Source organism: Sabethes cyaneus, chromosome 3 (assembly GCF_943734655.1).
Source record: "Sabethes cyaneus chromosome 3, idSabCyanKW18_F2, whole genome shotgun sequence".
Lineage (NCBI taxonomy): Eukaryota > Metazoa > Arthropoda > Insecta > Diptera > Culicidae > Sabethes > Sabethes cyaneus.
Window position 1 is genome coordinate 217,028,824 of NC_071355.1, and position 20,168 is coordinate 217,048,991.

The 20,168-nt window shown below is 38.1% G+C and overlaps 1 protein-coding gene across 10 annotated transcripts in view; it reads right to left on the reverse strand.

Moving 5' to 3' along the window:
- LOC128741195 (thioester-containing protein 1 allele S3-like) overlaps positions 1–14,267 on the reverse strand; it is a 29,425-nt gene extending 15,158 nt beyond the window's left edge. For 8 of the 10 annotated variants that reach the window (XM_053836814.1, XM_053836816.1, XM_053836823.1 and 5 more), the window contains exons 1-7: positions 13,866–14,267; positions 6,224–6,410; positions 5,793–6,152; positions 5,005–5,732; positions 4,681–4,942; positions 4,374–4,625; positions 4,260–4,302 (exon numbers count right to left, since the gene is read on the reverse strand). In XM_053836814.1, coding sequence (XP_053692789.1) covers positions 4,260–4,302; positions 4,374–4,625; positions 4,681–4,942; positions 5,005–5,732; positions 5,793–6,152; positions 6,224–6,410; positions 13,866–13,951 — 1,918 coding nt within the window. In that variant the 5' untranslated portion in view covers positions 13,952–14,267. Of the gene's footprint in view, positions 1–3,055; positions 3,228–3,907; positions 4,101–4,259; positions 4,303–4,373; positions 4,626–4,680; positions 4,943–5,004; positions 5,733–5,792; positions 6,153–6,223; positions 6,411–13,865 lie in introns of all 10 variants that reach the window. The other 2 variants (XM_053836819.1, XM_053836818.1) reach the window with 2 other exon arrangements.
- Positions 14,268–20,168: the final 5,901 nt, after the last annotated feature.

Genomic DNA, 20,168 nt, shown 5'->3' on the forward strand with positions numbered 1-20,168 from the left:
GTCACCGCCGACAATAATACGAGTGAGAAGATCCAACGACGCATTCAAGCTGCTTCGATCTGGGAGCGTACGCCGCCGCCAAAGCTGACGATGTACAAAACGCTAATCATACCGGGGGGCTCCATAGCCGCAATTTAAAATAGACGGAGACAGAGAATTAACGCAATGACATCAGACGTAATAAAATAAAAGAACAACCTTATTTTAGAAATATACCAAGGTAGAAGCCGTCAACAATGTAATATAACAAGATTAAATTTCAAAGAAAGAATAGAAAAAAATGGCAAAATCACCAACCTGTTAGTAAAACAAACGTTCCATATCCACGACTCGAGAAACCATTTACGTACTGGAACAACGCTGCCCTCGGATCCAAGTGGAACAGAAGCAATATCAGCATCAACACTATCCGCAAAGTCATCCAGCATCTCTGCAAAATTGCATGCAAGCATAGGCGAGCAATTTGAAGCTTATCTATTTAGTTCAGGACGAAAGGGTATTACAGCCAAAATTCGGTCGACTTACACTTGACGAGTGTACTTAAAAAATCTAAATGCCCCGCCCTTTGTAATATTTTCAAGCATGTGAAACTGTCGAAGTTTGCAAATAAATATCTGATTTAGTGTCTTATGCGTGACCAAGTGTCTGGAAAAGCGCCTGCTGCCTTTCCTGGTGTAATACAACTATTTCGTACTGTTTTGGCCGGATTTTATATGCTACCATTACGCCATAGAGACCATGGAGCGATAAACTTTAGAAGACTTTAGAAAACTGTTGAAAGCGAAGAGCAATTTACGAACTGGCGGATTTGGTTAACCGATAGCTTAACTGAATATTTTTTTGTATTAAGAAAAATATGCAGAAAAAATATTTTGACTTTTAAACAGCAAATTAAATAAATTTCAAATATTCTGGTTTTATTGTAGCATCCTTTACACTGCGGTTTATTTTCATACACATAACAATGTATACGGTGTAATCAATATTCGCGTCTACGAAACTAAAAGAGATTTTTCAGCCTGTTCGCACTTACACGAAATCCTATGCCGAACTGTCAAAACTTGCGTGAAAACAAAAGCAAAAACAATTACTTCTTTTTTTTTTGCTCACACAAAAACCAAACAAATATCAGCAACTTCAAAGTCGCGATTTTTTTTTGTTGGATTATAATCACTTTAACACTTTTAGATCATTGGTGACTTCTGCGGAGTTGGGATTTAAACCCGGGTCCTCGGCGTGAGAGGCCTGAATGCTAACCACTACGCCGGGATTGATCCCTTAGTCGCGAATATATAACTGTTCTACCGCCGTTAAAACCCAAACACTATACATACAATTTTTACTACGTAGAAGAAATTTAGAAGAAAACGCGTGGTAAAACTGTCAAATTTGCGCAACGTAGGAAAACCGTATGCATTGTGTTCAGGGGGCTGACATGAAGTCATATTTTCGTTGTTCATATAAAAAAAGGCGCAAAAATGCTAAATGAATTTAGAAAACGAAATTAACTAACCATTTTCACAGTTTCGCGTATTTCGCATCAACTGCCTGCCTGGCATTGGCTGTGCGATGCTAAAACCAAACCAAAAGAAACAAAATTTAGACTAATCTCATGTTTTTATTCTTGACCTCGAAATGCGGTCATACATATAATTAATATTTTTTGAAACGGTGGTTTCAGAAAATTTTCATTTCTTTCCCTACCGTCCCTTAATCAATTGTAGAACCACCGTTCCAAAAAATGTTAAACAAAATTTAACAATTCAACACAACCGAACTTTAAGTGTTATAAGTGAAAAGAAAAGAGAATGACTGAGTTAAATGAATTTAACGAAAAAATCGGACGTAAGTTCAGTATATTGAATAAAATGGACCAAGTTTGAAAGACCCAGAAAACTATGCTACGATTAAACAAAAGTAAAAAAATTAAAGTTGTTAGCGAGGGTCAAACGAAACTCATCTCACTATCGAAGATCAACACTATCACCACTGACAAACTGACATAACATATAGAAGGAAATTCTTCAAAAACCATCGTCCTACACATTTTGCTTGCACACTAGCGCCCTCGGTTATGCATGTTGCGGAGTAGCTTGCATTTGCAGGGTTTTATACTGTAGGTTTTTTAAATTTGTAGGGTTTTATACTGTAGGTTTAAATTTGTATGGTTTTATACTGGAAGCTCGAAGCAACACTCGAGCGTTGCGGTGTGGCCATGCGAAACATGCTTTTTCGAAAAATAAGTGGTTTTTGAATGGACGATGGAATTAACGCGAGTGTCTCGTCTGTTTGTCTGTGCTATCACTATCAGTTTGCACACCAGTCCCAATGTTATTCGATCTAAAATGAACAAACTCCAAATCTGCTCAAACAAACCCATTTAGTATTATCCGAGGTTAACGTGGCACGCCAGGAGAACAAAGTAAAATATTTCAAGCGGCTTTCATATTTAGCTTTTTACCCATTTTTTTTGTTTGTTGTTCCACTGTACATAATCTTTTTTGATTTTAAATAGTTTAATTTGGATGACCCCGATACTTTGGATTTACGGGCTAGTTGCTTTGTTTTCTACCAAGCGAAATATCGACGTAAAAAAATGATATTCCAGCAAGTTCTACACCAGCTCTGCTTCAAAGACCTGATTAGGTTCCCAGAAAATTGAAGAGCTGTTATAATGGCCAATATATAGTCATACATTGATTAGCTGAAAGAGAAAGCGTGGAAGGATTCTCCATCATTATTTGATATTAAAAATCTATTGCGCTGAACATAAAACTAATTTAACATATCTGTTAAATAGACTAAATTGATTCTTCGCCTTCAATATGCACGATTCAATATTCAAAGCAAAACACGGTGTGAAACTACAAAAAGCTTTCAAAGATGGTTGAAAAAGTGTGTCTTTAGTGTGAGTCATTACACGAAATAGATCCCAGCCAAGAACATGTAACAATAAAGCTCACCATGCAGTCAACAATATTTTACTATTCCAGAAAATAATAACAACGTGCTTTTCGATAGCGACATTACCAACAGAACAAAATACGAAACAAACCTGCGATTAGTAGCAATACGAAACCATATCCAAGATTCCGGGAAATTTTTCCTAACCAGCGGACTGTTCGTGTTTCCCACCGCGGCAGCTGGGGGTTCAATACTTCCAGCTTCCATCGAAAATGCATAATCAGAACCTTCGAAATCCATTGAATGGAAGACTACGGGGTTTCCTTCAGGGAAAAAATTGTTCATTTGAGTTTTATTTGAAAATTTCAAGAAAAAAAGAAAAAAGACTAATAATTGTCTCAGACCAACTACAAGAACATCGAAAACAAAATTAATTTGCAGCAGAGGAACATGAAATAACGAAAAGAATGAATTAACGACAGTTATAGCTAGTTACTTTGGGACGTGTTGTTTTCTTCAAATATTTTGGACAATATCAAGCTTCAACGTTTTTCGTTTCTGTTTCCAGCGAAATGACCTGTAGATGGGCTCAGTTCTATTATCAGTTCCATGATGTGTTTCTGTTTTCAAAAACTTTCATTATACAACATTCAGCAAAATCTCATAAAGTTATTTTGCTTTGTGGCTGTTTGTTGAAACGTGTGGAAAATAGGACAATAAATCCATTTTCTGTTTCAAAATTAGAGATCCACCAGAAGCCCATTTCTTCAATGTGAAATTATTTCAGAATTCATGGGAAGTCTAGCGATGAACAATTTAAAATTAACTTTGTCACAGACCATCAACAAACGAAAGTACGAAAATTAATCAATCAAGAACATTATAGATGACAGATACATCTTTCTAGTAATGCAACATAGTAGCCTAAAGTAATAGGAAAGGAGTTATTCACGACTACAAGATAATACTAGAAAGCTTAATTCTGGATCAAAACCAAACCTACTCCGATTCGGTTTCCCAGATCCACGATTCAGGGAATAGTGTTCTGACGGTAAGTGTTTCACCAGCTGCAGCTCCGGCAGCTGAATGCAAAGTGGTAGTTGCGATTGGAGCAAATGTAGTGGTAATCGGGGGAAACGACGCTGCTGCAGGAGCAGCTAGCAGATAAACTGGTTGAAATCCCCCGTATAGTCTGTCTGTAAATTTCAAACACTATGAATTTACAGTCTATAATGACGTAGCCGCTGTTCTCTCAAAATCTTCGGGTTTTTTCATTCAGCTATGCGGTTTAAGTACCTTTGCGTTGGCGTTTAAAAGTAACAATCGATTGTTTAAAATGAAAGTTGCATACTTACGTGGTGGTTCGTTGGCGTTAGTCAATATGACAGCTCCTACATCCTGCGAAATAGCGGAAAACAGTAATTATTGCGCTGTACATATTTGTATTTTTTTCTTCAGGTAATACTTACATTAAAATCATCGTAGTTCAAATAATATCTCCACGGTGCAAAACGTTTCCTGCGGTAATAACTATAGGAAGCCTGCTCGTACATTTTTAGCTCATCAAACACCTTGTCCTTGGTAATGTCATTGCCGCTCTTCAGCAGCAACACGCTCTGGTCCACTCCAAGCAAACCTACATACGAATCCGGATTGGTGGAAATCGTGATGTTTACCTGCTCACCAGGCTTGGACTCGCTTTGCGATAGCGACACTTTGAGCTGAGGAATTACTTCTTACAATTTTTCAATGACGACAAATCTTATAGGTACTCACGAAATTCTGCAGATCATTTCCAAATTCGATGTCCACTGCATCGCTCACCAGTTCACCGTCGTCCTGTATGAAATAAACTACCAAACGTGCTCTCGGAACCATGGCGAAGCTGGCCGGAAACCGGAAGGTGTGGGACCTTAACTCGGGAACATTTATTGTTCCGCCAATAATGATATCTCCGCGTCCAAGAACTTGATAGTTGAAATACTTCATTGGTACGGTAGCAGAAACATCAACCATCACGTCTTTATTTATTGTTGGACTGTTGAAAAAGAAATAAATTCTCTTAAACACACTTTAATCACCATTAAACGAGTGGCTTACACTTCGGTTAAAACCTTAGCCCGCATATAGGCTGAAGTTTTAATCCAACCCTTAGAGATTCCTCCCAAATGATAAATGCTTCCTAAGTACTCAGCTTGAAATTCCGAATAATCAGCTTCAATATCGGTGTTCACTATTAGCTTGGCCATTCCATTCTGGTCTAACGAATAGCTATGTTTCGAAACATTTTGTGATGGCCATCCATGCATTTGCCTGACTTCGACTTTGTTGACACTATCCTGCACCGGTACACAGTCCTGGAAGCTCGCCTTAAGCCATGCAGTGTAAGGCAATCCTGGCTTAAACTTATTTCCGCTTGTTATCAATTCCATCTTGATTCTCCTGTCGTAAATTGTAACCTTTGAACTCGAGTTCTGCTTACGACCGGTTAACTCCTCCTCAACAATCGCTTCGATAACGATCTTCCGGGTATATTCTCCTTCTAGTTTAATTTCGTCGCGCAAATCGAATTCAACCGAACCTTTTCCATCGACTGGAACAGTTTTTCGAGTAATCACATCCCGTTCAAATGGTTGAACGTAATGGAAACCGAAATCCGGATACGCCGATACAGTTGCTTCTCCTTTCACTGGCTTCCCGTACGTGTACTTCGCACGAACGATAGCTTTAACTTTGCCATCCTTGAAAGTAGTTATGCCCGGTGATTCCACACTAACCTCAAACTTCGGCAAAACATACTCATCAACTTCGAATTCTTGAGCTTTTGTCTGTGAAATACAACGTTTATAAACATAACACACTAATAAATTCATTTTTAAATCAGTTACCGTTCCCAAAACTTCAACGTTGATCAACCACCGACCCAGCACGGGAGCAGTCGACAGAGGCAACTCTGCTTCGAAAACACCTTTCACCAGTTTTGCATCATTCCATTGTTTGATCCGATTGCTCTTCCCGTCCGTTATATGTACCTTGACGGTATCCACTTTTTGCAGTGGTTTCGTGTTGGGGTCTAAAACCAGCACCCGAAACCTTACCGTATCTCCCGGCTTGTAGACAGCCTTATCAGTTTGTACAAAAACCGAAAAACTCTTCGGCTGAAAACGAAGACTAGTCTCATTTGTGAATATAAACCCTGATAACCCTTCGGCCACCAAGCTATAGTCGCCTTGTGCAACATCACCAATCTGGTAAATAAGAAAAGAAAACATACATCATAAATACATATTACTTAATAGCTAACGTGAGGTCAACCTACACTCAACGGAATCAGACGGGATTCTCCGCTTCCGAGGGTGACATCCTCGGTGGCAACGGGTACTCCGGTATCGGTGTTGTTCACTGTAATGCGAAATTTAATCGCCGTTTGTATGTTGAAATTACTAACGGACACATGGTATTCCGAATTTGGCCGCAGCAGGTTGGACGCAACGATGGAATAAAATCTGCGCAAAGAAGAAAAAATGAACAACAGACAGATTAGCGGAAGTGCAAATGCAAACACTTTCAGGAAATTTTAATTTAATGGCTGTTTACCGTGCACATTTTAGCGCACAGTAAATTACATCATCACAACGTTTGAAAGCAAGCAATTATCTGTTTGCAGTTTTATTCCTGGATGGTACTACTCTATCCCCAGCGTCAAAGTGAAACGTAAAATAGGTATATATTCTAGACATGTTTTACATCTAAATAACTACGTACACTAACCAATATTGTTCGGAGTTTCTGTTTCATCTGCCAATAAAATTCTAACAAACAACTTTATGAGTGAACAAGATGAGTTCATTGATGTAACGAATTCATCTGATTTAGTCCGGCACATCCAGTAATTATATACTTACACGTGATTAGCGTGTGGATAACCTCTCAGTATACTTTGTGCTTTTTTATGGCATTCCTGACGTTTCTGCACTTTATATTACCACTTAATTGACGTATTTGTCAATAAAAGCAGAACTTTTTTACCCAGGTAGACAAAAATCAACTATCTGCATTAGCATTAGGTTTATTTTATAACATCATTCTTTTAAAATTGAAATTTCTAAATTAAATTTCTGTATTTTAAATTAATTATATTGCTAATTGCAAGAAAAATTTCGCATTAAAGAGTGCGCAATCGCTTATAAAAGTGATATTCTAAATTGAGTCGAGTCTGTGTTTTCGACGCACTTATTGCTTGGAATATGAAGAAAAAGTTCGCCGAAGATACCGAAGCGATTCAATCTGAAATAACACTTTCATAACCGATCAGTAATACCAGATGACAAATTAATACAAGGTTACAAATATGGTTTTTGAACTCTAGTCCAAAATGAGTAATTTTGTATCAACCGTACAACTCAGTAATGTAATTATGATATTGGTATTGTTTGGTTGATATTGTTTCAATTGACTACTTCTGCTGTCCAATTGGATACGCAGATCTTTTACGGTATGCACTCTGTCTAGGTTAGTCGACGACGACGAGTGGCTGAAAACGACTGGGTTGCACTGACGAATGAATGTTATGATATGACACTTCTTTTACTTTAGCTTTCATACCGTTACATTCACACCATTTCATAAGCAGGTCAATCAATGTCTTCATGGAGCGCAACGCAAGTTTACCATACGATAGAACTTGAGGTCAACTGCGAACATTCGTTTCGATGCTCTGAGTAAGCTGCATAAATCATTAACGAACAATACAAAACGTAACTGTCCCAGCTAGCTGCCCTGTGGAACGCCAGAGCGGTTATGAAACGGTTGTGACATGGTGCAATTAGCACTGACGCACTGCGGTTACACAAATACGAATGAATCAGGGAAACTGCACCATTTCATTTTTTTACAACGTCCACATATACAGCGTCGACTTGCACTCTTTTTTCGATACTACGTAAAAATGCCGAGACATGCGACTTCATCTTTGTAGTTGTAGACCGTTTTTTCACAAAACCATGTTGCAGTTCGCTAATAAAGTGATGTAGGGTAACCAACCTATTTTGGAGCCCATCAGCAGCTGTACATAATTTGGATACTTTCATTTAATTTTGCTGTAAATGTCCAAATTATGCACAGCGTCTGATGGGATCCAGAATACGTTGGTTACCCTATATGAGGGTATAATCTTAGACAATTAAAGAACATAGATACGCCACTACTCGCAGATTCAAACGTCAGTAAAGTGGCTCCTGACGGCAAGTGAGTTAACCAACCTGTTATAGTATTCGTAAAGCGCTCTCATAGACACACATTTAATCATATTATCTGTAGCTAACACTTGAGAATGTAAAATGAGAAGGTTATACAAAAACGCTGATAGTCTAGTAAACCCTGCCGCCAATAGATTGCGCTGATGACATACCTTTTGCTCGTATGAGGAAATCAAAGACTGACATGACTACTGACAACTTATTCTTTTTAAATGGCTTGCCGTCCTAAGACAAAGCCTTTTGAACAAGGTTTCTCCAGTTAACTCGATTGTGAGCAACCGCTCTCCAATTCCTCGGACAGCGTGTACTCTCCACCAGATCTCGCTCCACCTGGTCTAACCAACTAGCTCCTGGTCGTCTCATTCCTATCGAATTTGAGGCAAACACCATCTTTGGAGAGTAGTTGTCCGGCCTTCTTGAAAACATGACCTGCCCATCGTATCCGTCTAGTTTTGGTCATCTTTTGGATACCGGTTTCGCCATCTACTGGCATAGATCTAACATAATCTAAGGTGTAATGCGTCGAGAATTAACCACTCGGAGACTTTCGGGAGATAGCGAAGAATAGATATTGCTCTGTAGTTATCACTTCATGATTGCTTCCGGCCAAAATTCGAGTTCTTACTTGCCCAGAATACCTCATTTTGTCGGTCATTTCTTATTTGAAAAGCTTATAACTGTTGAACTAAAAATTGCAAAAATTGTAAACAAAAATTCATAGAAATGGAAGCAATTTTCTGGGTTAGCAATCTGGCAAAATGATTAACAGGAAAAGTTTTTTATTCAAAAGAACTTGGTCTACCATGCAGATGCAGCATATGGAAAATTTGTAACAAGCGGGTAGAGCACACACACACAGCAATGCAAAGACTCTCCTCTTCACTGCCTCAGGGTCGGGTTACGCTCTTCGCTACCGGACCAGAAATCACTTGGAATCGGTCTCAAGTAAACTCCCTTTTATTCTCTTTCTGTCGGCTTTTTATTCTTCCCATTTTCTTGCTGCCAATCTCCTACCTCTTCAGCTTTTCTTCTTCCACTTCGAGGCCTCCTTTCCATTCGCAGTCGCCTACTTCCGCTTCGCACCTTCCGGACACCGACGCCGCATTCGCCGCATACTGGATCTTTGGTTGATGCGTATGGGCGTCGATCGACGTCCCTGATGCCGACGTTCTCACACTTACTGTCGGTATTGTATCGACCGGATCAGGATGATCCTCAATAGCAATTATTCGGAATAATATCAGGTTCTGTGAGCACAATGGGGGGAAATAGAAAATGGTGGGTGGGTGTCAGTTGGAGGCTGTTTTCCGCTCAAATCCAGCTTTCAATTTTACTTGAACGACCGGTATATCCGGCACGATCCTCTTCTCTACTCTTTCACCTTGCAGATTCAACTTTTCAGCTTTATCCTTTCTGCACTTTAAACTTTATTTAGCCATCTTTTTGGCTCTACTGCATTGTTTTATGTTTGTTTGCAGTCTTCCACCTTTGCGACCTTTCGCTTTCAGGTTGACCAGATGGTTAAGAATGGCGGATAGCATTTCGCGCTCTCCAACAGCGCACCCATTAATTCCTCCCCATTTTCCGCCGTTCGTACCACGCATGGATCGTTTGGCCGAGGGTAGATGTACTGCGGTTGTTGAGCCATTTGTGGGATTTGTTGAGAGACACCTTTGACCAATGCCACCTGTTTTCTTGATTTTTTTCTCATTTAATACGAGCTACTCCCGTTAATCTCGGCTTTCTTAGGTTGCCATACGATCACTGGTTACAAATTTAAAAAAAACATTTCAATTCATATTCTTTTATTAGTGAAAAAATGGCGCTTGTCTATTATTTCTGCGTTATGGTCGAAGAACTCGATTTATCTGAACATTTACCAACTTCAAAAATTCATATTTCAGAGCATTTTATTTTACCAAAAAGTAAGAAAAAAATTTTCAGCAAAAATTTGACGAAAAATTTCAACGTTAGTAAAAACTCTAAAACAAGTCAACAAATTAGGTTTTACCTCATGAAATATTTTCTATCATTCTCCGAATTTTTTTCGTACTTTTTTGTTCTTTAGCTAGGGCCGAAAACCTAGCGATCGGTCATGTGACGTGCCATTGATCGTTACTTTTTCGACCATAACACAAAAGCGAAACAAGCAGAGGAACCATATCGATTAGGATAATTTAATCGTTGTGGAAAACGACGGGTTGACCGTGAACCAACCATTTGAAAGTTGGTTGCAACAGTCCAAACTTCCAGTATCACATTAACCAGTAAGCGGTTTGTTAAACGTTTTTTAAATAAGAGTTTTTCAATCATAGTGCGGAGGGTTTAAAAGAAAAATATATGTAGTTGATGCAAGACTCGTGTAACTTTGTCTGTAAAATGTATTTTCGATTGGGAGAATTAACACCCTTTTCCGTTCTTAAATATTATTTTAGCGAACTAACAAATTGGTTATGTTGAAAGAAAAACCTCTTTGGATAGAAGTAAATAACATTCAATTTAAAACTGCTAGCAACATTTACCAAATTATTGAAAACCTTTCAGTAAGTAGAGCTAATTCTGGTGGAGACAACTGAATCTTAAATTTTGTCTGACTTTTCTGAAATTGCGTCCCACTGTGAACCGGCACCCGTACACACACTTATTTGCAGTTCGTGAATATCATTGGGTTAAAATTAAATTCTTATAATTCATCTTGCATCCACAACCGGTACCATAAAGCGAACAGCCCCTATAGGTCAAGCAAGTCCAGATAAATAGATGGAGCATCGAGAAGAGCCCACCCCGCTTAATATCAACTGGTTCGACCAGAAGCCTGGGAGAATTAAATTGATATAATAGTAGAATTTATTGAAAAATAAACTCTACTCATGATTTGACTACCTAATATTATTCTAGCCAGATTTGTTGAAATGTTAAAATTGTTGTTCAATATCACTAGTTAGCAACAAGGCACCAAGCCTTTAACAAAATGAGTAATTTATTATTTTTTGTTTAAGATTAGCATAGTATATAACAAATGACAAATGTCGTCCTCATCGTAGAACTGGGGTGACTCGTGCTGTTGCAAGCAGTCGTCTCCATCAAATCAAATCCAAATCACTTTCGCCCTGGTCGAGCCATCTTCTACATTGAGGCCCTCTGGTCCTGGTGCCGGTAGGGTTATTGAAGAGAAATTTTCACGTCATACTGCCGTCCGGCATCCTTATGACGTGTTCGGCCCATCATAGTCTCCAAGCAGTGCATGTAATTCGTGATTCATAAGCCTCCGCCACTCTCCGCGTTCAGTTTGTACTCCGCCGAATATCGTCCGCAGTACATCCCGTTCGAACACGGTAAGGGCACGTATGTCTTCCATGAGCAGCGCAGCCTCACGGCTTCAAATGACAAATAACGAGTTCTAAAAAGTTGTCATAAGCAATACACACATCATGAAGAATATAAAAATGAGGGTCTGTTTAGTCCATATTCCAAAGAACATGAAAAAAATAATATTTTCAATATTTTTGTGATCGTAAAACGTTTTGGCCTTCAGTTCTTTAAGTTTTCTGAAAATATTATTAAAATAACTTTCATTTGGTATCAACATTATTAAAACCAGTTTAGTGGTTCAAAAGTTGAATAATCAAAAAGAGAGAAAAGTTAGCAAATACGGCGATGTTTGGAATTAAGCTTTGGGCATGTGCCCTATCGACCCCCAAAATTTTTAAAATTGAAAAAAATTGGAGAACATTTAAAACCAGGAAATCTTAATAAGTGCTCTGAGTTGCCCAAAAACTAAGAACCCTCCGTTATTTCTGAATATAGTTTCATAATCTAGTGTAATGTAATGCTGCTGCAATGTAGCCTTCAATTCATAACTCACGAAAAGTTGATTCACATATTCTAATTGTTGGTTATGGCACCATATGTCAAAACCCTGCGTAAATAAAAGATTTGTGCATGAAGCAAGCATGTCTAATTAATTTCATATGAATGCCGTGATCACTGGAATTATCTGAAATCAATTTCACGCTATCGTTGCAATATTGATAATAACGAGCATCCGATCCGTCCATATACTACACTTTAATATTAGGTGTCACCAGTTAATTTCACACCTAGGCTTGTATATTTAGTATTTTTTTCTTGACACTTTCAACTACCAACGTATTTCGACTGCTTATGAGCTTCGTTTTTCAATCGCATTGCAAGTTGAAAAAAAATGAAATTAAACTGGTTTGTTAGACCAAACGTCAGCTTCATCGTTCTGAAATAAAACCATCCCGCTAACCACCAGTGGATGATGACGTTGCTCACCTGGGCAATCATCGCTTTCAAATACAAGAAAAATTATAATTTTATAAATCCAATTGTGTTAGCGTAAATTTTGGTCTTGAAATACAGGATAAAAGATGTAATCAAATTGGATTGACTCGATTTAACTTATGTAATTTACCATATTCTAGACAAATACTGAAAACTTAATTCAAGTATAAAAATGAGCACTGAAGAAAATTGCAAGTAATAATCGAGATGGGCGTATCATAATATCCTAATGTTTTTCTCGTATATTCGAAAATTCTATCAAAATGCTCAAGAATAATTCATAATTATTCCAACATATCAGCCCAAACAATGAAATATAATCGCACTCGTGGCATTTTTATTAAAACCAATAGATTTTTTGCTGCATAAATCAAAGCAAAACATTTGAATATTGCTTCATTTCCTTTTCGGTTTCATTTTACTTAACCTGTTGTGATGTAACCACACTACACTTTGTATGTATCTACAGATAAGTATAACATGTGCAGGCACCTAAATACATATAAAATTTCATTCGGTAGTTCAAAATGGGTTCATTTAACACTATTACTCGATCATTTCACAGAATCGAATCGCCTTTACATCATCGGGTCACAGGAAAAAAATATAATCAAAACGTGAGATCAAACAGCTGTTTTGGGACAAGTCATCGTATATAACCATGCTTACAAACAAATCAAGCCTATCAGCGAGCGATAGCCTTCAGCCGATAATCAGTCTCGTGGCCAAGGTCTTTCATTCTTCATTCCACCGGATCATGCCATCAGTTGCATAAATACCCTTTACACATAGAATGGTTTCAATTATTCTACACTGCAAAGCGCAGTGCGATCAATAGTATAGTGACTAACACCACAGTTCGCCACCGTTTCTCCATTGAGTATCCACAAGCGTAGAAGACTGGAAGTAATTTACATACCGTTCCAACGTGACAAACCCCATTGAACTCAAAAGCACTGCAAGTACATAAATACCGCCCAACCTGTGTCTGCTGACGACTGATTCACGCACGTCCGAACAAAGATTCGATCGAGTAACGCCGACGCATCTTTACTACCTCTCAAAAGCTTCGGTCAACGGGATTCGTCAGTTCTTCAGTCGGTACATCGCTTCAAGCATCTCTTTTACACTGCTTTTTGTTGATATTCCTACCACGGCAGGAGATCAAAAGGGGAAACACGTTCTGACCATAACTGGCAAATCAACTTTGTCAAGTATACCTGTATACGATCAAGTCGGGGGTTTCGTCATCGCTATATTCACCTAAGTGACACTGAAGTGAACGAAATGATCGCTATTCACTGCATTTCGCTCTTCACATTTCACCATGTAAATCGCAATTTGCGGTAACCGTATTTAATGATATAATAATAACTTGAACATCAGGATACGAACCCTTCACAGTTGCAAGCTGCTATGAAAGCCAGGTAAATCACAGCCACCGGTGAGGACCACATATGGGCCAAACTTTTGAACTTCATTCTGAACCACCGACCTTACGTCGAGGTATTTCACTCAACACTAAAAACTGCGCTACCGTTTCGTCGCGATCTAATGCACGAGTCAACACTATCTTTTTTATTGCTTTGTTGAACTGAATGTTGGGAATTCCCCGAATTAACCCACACAAGGGGGCTTTTTCACCTAATCTGTCACACCAACAATTCCTGTTATTTTCAACTGACCACTGATTATAACCTATTATAAAGAATCAGTTTACAAATCCATCCTCTAATTTAATGGATGCGGAAGCACATACACGATTCCGTGTTATGTTCAACGATCTACTGAACGGAACGACTGTTAAATACGGACTGATCATTGAGCGAGTTGATCAGTCAGTTTTAATACACAGTTTGTCCGCTCTCTCTGGATTGGAATAACTCTCGATATGGTATTAGTGAATTCTTTTTGCTGTTGCCAGCGATTCGAGAGTTAAGCCTTATAGTACTGATAGCAGGATTAGAATAATTTAACATTTTACGAAAATAACTGTTTTCATTTTTGCTTAAAATTTAATGACATGATTTGACACTGGAATTAAGCAGGTTTGAAATCGACACTCGCCTCTCGGTTCCAATTGAAGATGAATCATTTATAGAAAACAACTTACAACGATACGCTCTGTTGTTACTTTTATATAGTCAACATCAACATCCCTACGTTGTTTGTTGGTGTCACTAATGCATAAAGACAACCGGCTGATTATGAAAAAAATAAACACAAACTAGTAATCTCTTCTGATACGTAAACAATTCGCTCAATGAGCATCTTGTGCAGAGTTCAGAATGAGAATCGTGTAATCAATCCAACAGTGCGTGCATGCCTTTCTCACAAATATGACTATGGTTGTACTGTATGTCATTCACACATCACAAAGCAGGAAGTTTTTTCGATATGTAAATAGTTTCGACACTCACAACTATTTGCCGCTTGACAAGTAAGCCTTAAGCAGAAATGACTTTCAGAATTTCAAAAGCTGTTTTTGAGCATAACGTTAAAGTTCTTTTCATAAAAATATACTGAACATAGAGAAAATATTTTCATGGATTGAAATTATATTTCAATCAACTGCTTTCGAAATTCATAGAATCAATGACAACTCATTCTCCTTCTTACATTATTATACCTTCGCTGGAAGCAAGCTTTATTTTCGGTTTTAGTGTAATTGCAATTAAAGAGTTAATTATTATCTACAATATTGTTAAAGAAAGTATAGATTCAACTTTTATATTAATGGCGCTATGGGACTGCTATCTCGTTGGTAGCGCTCATTTGACTACCAACGGAGTAGCAGCCCCATAGCGTCGTAAATACAAAAGATGAAACTGCACTTTCTTCAACAAAATTGTAGCCAATAATTAACTCTGCAATTGCTCTTCACATTACTTGTTCAAATTCTGTGTCGTTGAGGCGCTGTAGTCTAATGAACATCTACTGAGCAAAAAACCGAAAATGAAGCCTGATTGGAAGTACACTGAAGTCGCTTTTTACGCGGTTTGTTTTTTTACGCGAGTATTTTACGCGAATTTCGGAATTTACGCGGTTTTTTATGTGAATTTTAAAATTAACGCGATTTTCGGAATTTATTTTTATTTTTTTATTTATTTACAAGTATTCGACTAATTCGTACAGACTGTCGCTACATATTACTTATTCTATGTTTAAAGGTTATTTTACTAATGTTAAAATCGTAGCACTTTGAGATATTGTCAAACTCTCTACAGCGAACATTAAACGGATTATTTTGGGCATATTGAGTACGATACACAGGAAGCCGAAGGAAATGAGGCTGGCGAGTAGACCTTGGAGGCACGTTGATTGGAACACGGCTCAGCAAGTCGGGGCAGTCGATATTATTGCCAAGAAGGTCGAAAACAAAACGCCGTTGCAGCAGCGTTCTTCTAGTTGTCATCGTCGGTAGATGGATAAGCGCTCATCGGTTTTCGTAATGCGGTAGACGAACTGGATCGCGCCAGGGCAGGAATCGTAGAGCATATCGAACAAAGTGGCGTTGGATTCGTTCGATTCGATTTACTTGCACAGCATGATAAGGAGCCCACACATTTACGCGGATGTGCTCTATTCGTCTATTTTTTCACGTAGTGTCGAAATCCACAAGGTTTTTTTACGCAAATTTTTGTTTTTTTTGCGCGAATTTCAAAATTTACGCGGTTTTTAACGCGATTTTGATTTACGCGGAACGTATCCTTCGCGTGATAAACGATTTGAGTGTAATTGCATTTGAATAATGTAGAAAAATATGAAAACTCTTTTCAAAGCGGGGACAGACATGCCAGTGAATAGCAAATTTACATATCCTATTCCACTCTGTTCGTGAGCGTTACGCAGTACTGTAACGTAATGTAGTTGAATATGTAGCTGTATTTAATGCCTGCGAGACGTAATTTATGATTCTTTATTAGCTCGAAAGTATGCTTTTGATCTGTTTGTTCTACCCAGCACAATACGATAGAGCTACTAATGAAACTAGCGTAAGAAATACTTACGTTAGAACAACCATACCACTTTGCTATTTCACTTCCAGTTGCAGATTGACTAAATTATATCCACTTTACCGTACGAGAGCCGGGTGCTGAATATGTTTGCGACATTTCAATTCGCAGAAATTAAATTTCGCCCCATGAAGGCGTTAAATAAAAACAATTTTTACCAACTATTTATTGGTACAGGTGTAAATCGTTATTTTGCGATTAGCGATAAACACAACAGAAACTGAGATCCATGAGAGAGTACTGTTGCTGCGCTGAGTAAATTTATTGTCACGCAAAATTTGGCTGTTTCCAATATGTACAATATGCGCTACAAAGTAACGACATCTGTTGTATTCAACAAGGAAACATTGATTTTTTTCCTGTATGGACTCATCACTGCGACCAGTATCGTTGATCTATTGTGATATCGTCTGGATGTTTGCTGCATAATAACCTGCACTGCATTTTTTTTGCTATAATTGCTATTGAATGAGTGATATGCTTATTTTATTTTTTATGCGTGCTTGAGTGGTTGGGGTTTACCCTTCATTTGATACTAGCTCTACTTTACCCACCTTGCTCATCAATGCCAGTACTGTCTTAAATTACAACCATCACTGGCGAGACTGATCAGTACACATTCAACTATAAGAATGACTTTTTGCACTGTCAAGAGTGCTTTATAGGGAGTCATATAGAAATCAGCACATATCGAACACACGACCACTCACTTGTCAAAGCAGACTCGGTAACCTTGTGGCTACGGAGCCACCCTGGGAAACATTGATAGTTTCAAACATATTCTCACGCATGGCGCATGATGCAACATTAGCGCCAATTTTTGTTCTTTATTATGTTTGGAACGCCAATTATAAATAATCTAAAAATTTTAATGCATGCGTTGGAGTTGTATCTTGTATCTTTCATTTTTAGAAAGGTCAATTTGAAGAAAATAAGGTTGAAGTGAGTTATACGCTCCGTTCCCACTTACCCCGCATTGCCACATGCCCAGGGTACCTTATGTTACATTAGGTACTTTTACAGAGAAACTACAGCCTTTCTTTGACGGTGAAGACAAAAAACAGTTAATGCCGGGATCTTACTCCGAAAATCCCCCTGCAGCACACAATGCTAGAATAACTCAAATATTGCATGTAAGTAATTATGGAAAAACCCCAAACGGAACAGCAGACGAAAGCAATGAAAAATTCATCACAAAGAAAAAAAACATAAAATACCTTCGACTACGTAGCTATACTAGCCGGGCTGGATTTTTATTTATGTCTTCCCCGGGTGGAGCTTTTATACACTTTACTGTTCGATTCAATCAGTGCTATTTCAAGTAATACAAAATTGATCCTACTTACATAACTGAGGTGTAGTGGATTTAGTTTTTCTTAAACAGAGTTATCCTATATCCTGTATCATCGGTGTTACCCTTTGGAATAACGTTATTTGGTCGGTGTTAAGCTACACCGTACTAAGTGGCAAAATTTTAGAAATGATTTAATTTTTTTGTAACGGTAGTTTTTACAATCGACGGAGGATAGAAGAAAATATTGAAACAAAAGCGTTTATAGTATCAAAACAGAGTGGAACAAGACGTGAAGGGGAAAGAGCGGAAAATTAGACAAGGGAGGATCATTGAAATTATTATTATTAGTAAATATGTGTACCGTTTTTCTTTACCCATGCGGGGGGATCCGCTGATCGAAATAAGCTACAACGGGAGCTAATTTAAATCGGAACCGGATAACGCTTCGACATCCTGCCGAGCGGCCTTACGTTAGTCGGCCGGAATTTTCGTGGTCTTGGCGATAAGCTGCTTCTCCGTTTTGGCCACAAAACTATTATATTAGATCCTCCGTTTAAAATTCGTTCAAAAATTTGCTATCGGTCGCAACTAGGGGCGTTTGAAGCGTTGGCGAACTTCGGTGCAACGTTTATTTTCAGCAAGTCCATCCTCCCCAGTGATCTCTTGACATAATAGGCCGAGGCAAGCTCCGATCAAAAAACTGCATCCTCCTTCACGTGATGCTTCTTGATAAAGGTGGCAGCTTTCCAATTTTGTTAATCGTCAGTTATAGAAGGACCTACTTCGGAACCTTAGTGTTCGAGATATATTACGTAATCGCTTACCTCCTTGTTGGGCGACGTAAAGTACCAAGCCCACTGTCAGACGTTATCGATCAGATATTATATGTTTTGGTTATCCATTTATCACCACGAAGTCGCGCTTTGCCTGAAAGATTTTTTCACCAGCACCTTCAGCCACTCCTTCTGGGTGGTTGCCTGCTGCTCAGATACGGTCGGCCTCTATTTACATTTCCACATAAAAAAGTTCATTTTGGCCAGGAAGAGCATTGGATGGGTTTTTAGGTATGTTCCTAATTATCGGGCCTACTCTATTTTCTTGTTACAAACCTGAAGAACCATATTCTCACCACTAAAGGAATGTGCAACCGTAGTAGTGTATATTGGTAAGAATTAGGTAGTGATGATTTTCCCCCTGTGCACTATGGGCCAGAAATTAAAATTTCGGGACAAAAATATTTGCGGTTAAACAGCATGTCTCAGCTCAATGTGGTCTTCGGCAACTTTTTGAATAAAAAATTGATGCATATTTTGAAAGGGTCGTCCAATATTTAAGCGTTACTTAAACAACAATTTAAGTAATAACTTTTAGAGTAAACTTTTTTTCACCTTTTTGGTTTCAAAATATTAAAGATAAACCAATTTCAAGTAATTTTTCTGAAGATATGAAACTTCTACCTTTTACCCATTTTCAGCAATAGACCTTTGTTTATAAACGACTCCTCAAATCACATTTCTTCTTATAACATGTTTATTTCAACAGACAGCTCAATGCCATGTTCTAGAAAATATTTTGCACATAAAAGAGGAATATATTTGCTGAAGACTGTTTTGTTTTATATGCATTAATTAATAAGATATAACTGATTTTAGGTTAAAACGGCTTACGGCTACGGCTTTCCGGCTCAAAGCACGGCACCTTTCTCGCGGTCTTCCGCTTCAGCTTCTGTTGCACTTTACGGTCGTGCAGCATCTCCGGGTGGCCGGAAAGAAGATGTTGAAAATGTCGAATCCGCTATATCCAGCGGACATGAAATACCTCACGATGTCCAGCTTCTTCGCTTCGGCATGGAGCTGGCAGTACGAACAAAGCATCGAGCGTAGTTTCTTGGCCGTTTTCGCCAACTGATGTAAATCAACTAATGCTGCCAATTTTGTACATATTTTTTTGAATTTTTTTTTTGAGCTTAAACAATTTTAACGGTGCTTTCTTTACATTTCCTGTTTAATTTACAACGCATCTACTAACAAAGTTTGCGAAACACTATGACTTTTATGAGATAATGACATCAGATATTTTGCCAATTTATCTCAGAAAAGTGTAAAAATATTTTCTTCTATTCACACACTTTCTTTTCTTGTATTTTCCCATTAATTCAAGTAAATTTTATTTGGACTTCATCAAAAGTACACTGACTGTTTCCACAACTGATCGTAAAATTCGTAAAATTCAGAAAATACCCAATGAATTATTAAAGCAAAGTATTAATTTAATTTCTTTATAAATTTCAACAACCTTCAATCGTCACTGCGGCATCAGCCCCTCCAGTTCGAACCTATTTCTAGGCATCGTTTATTCTTTTTTTAACATTAAATATTCTTCACGGAA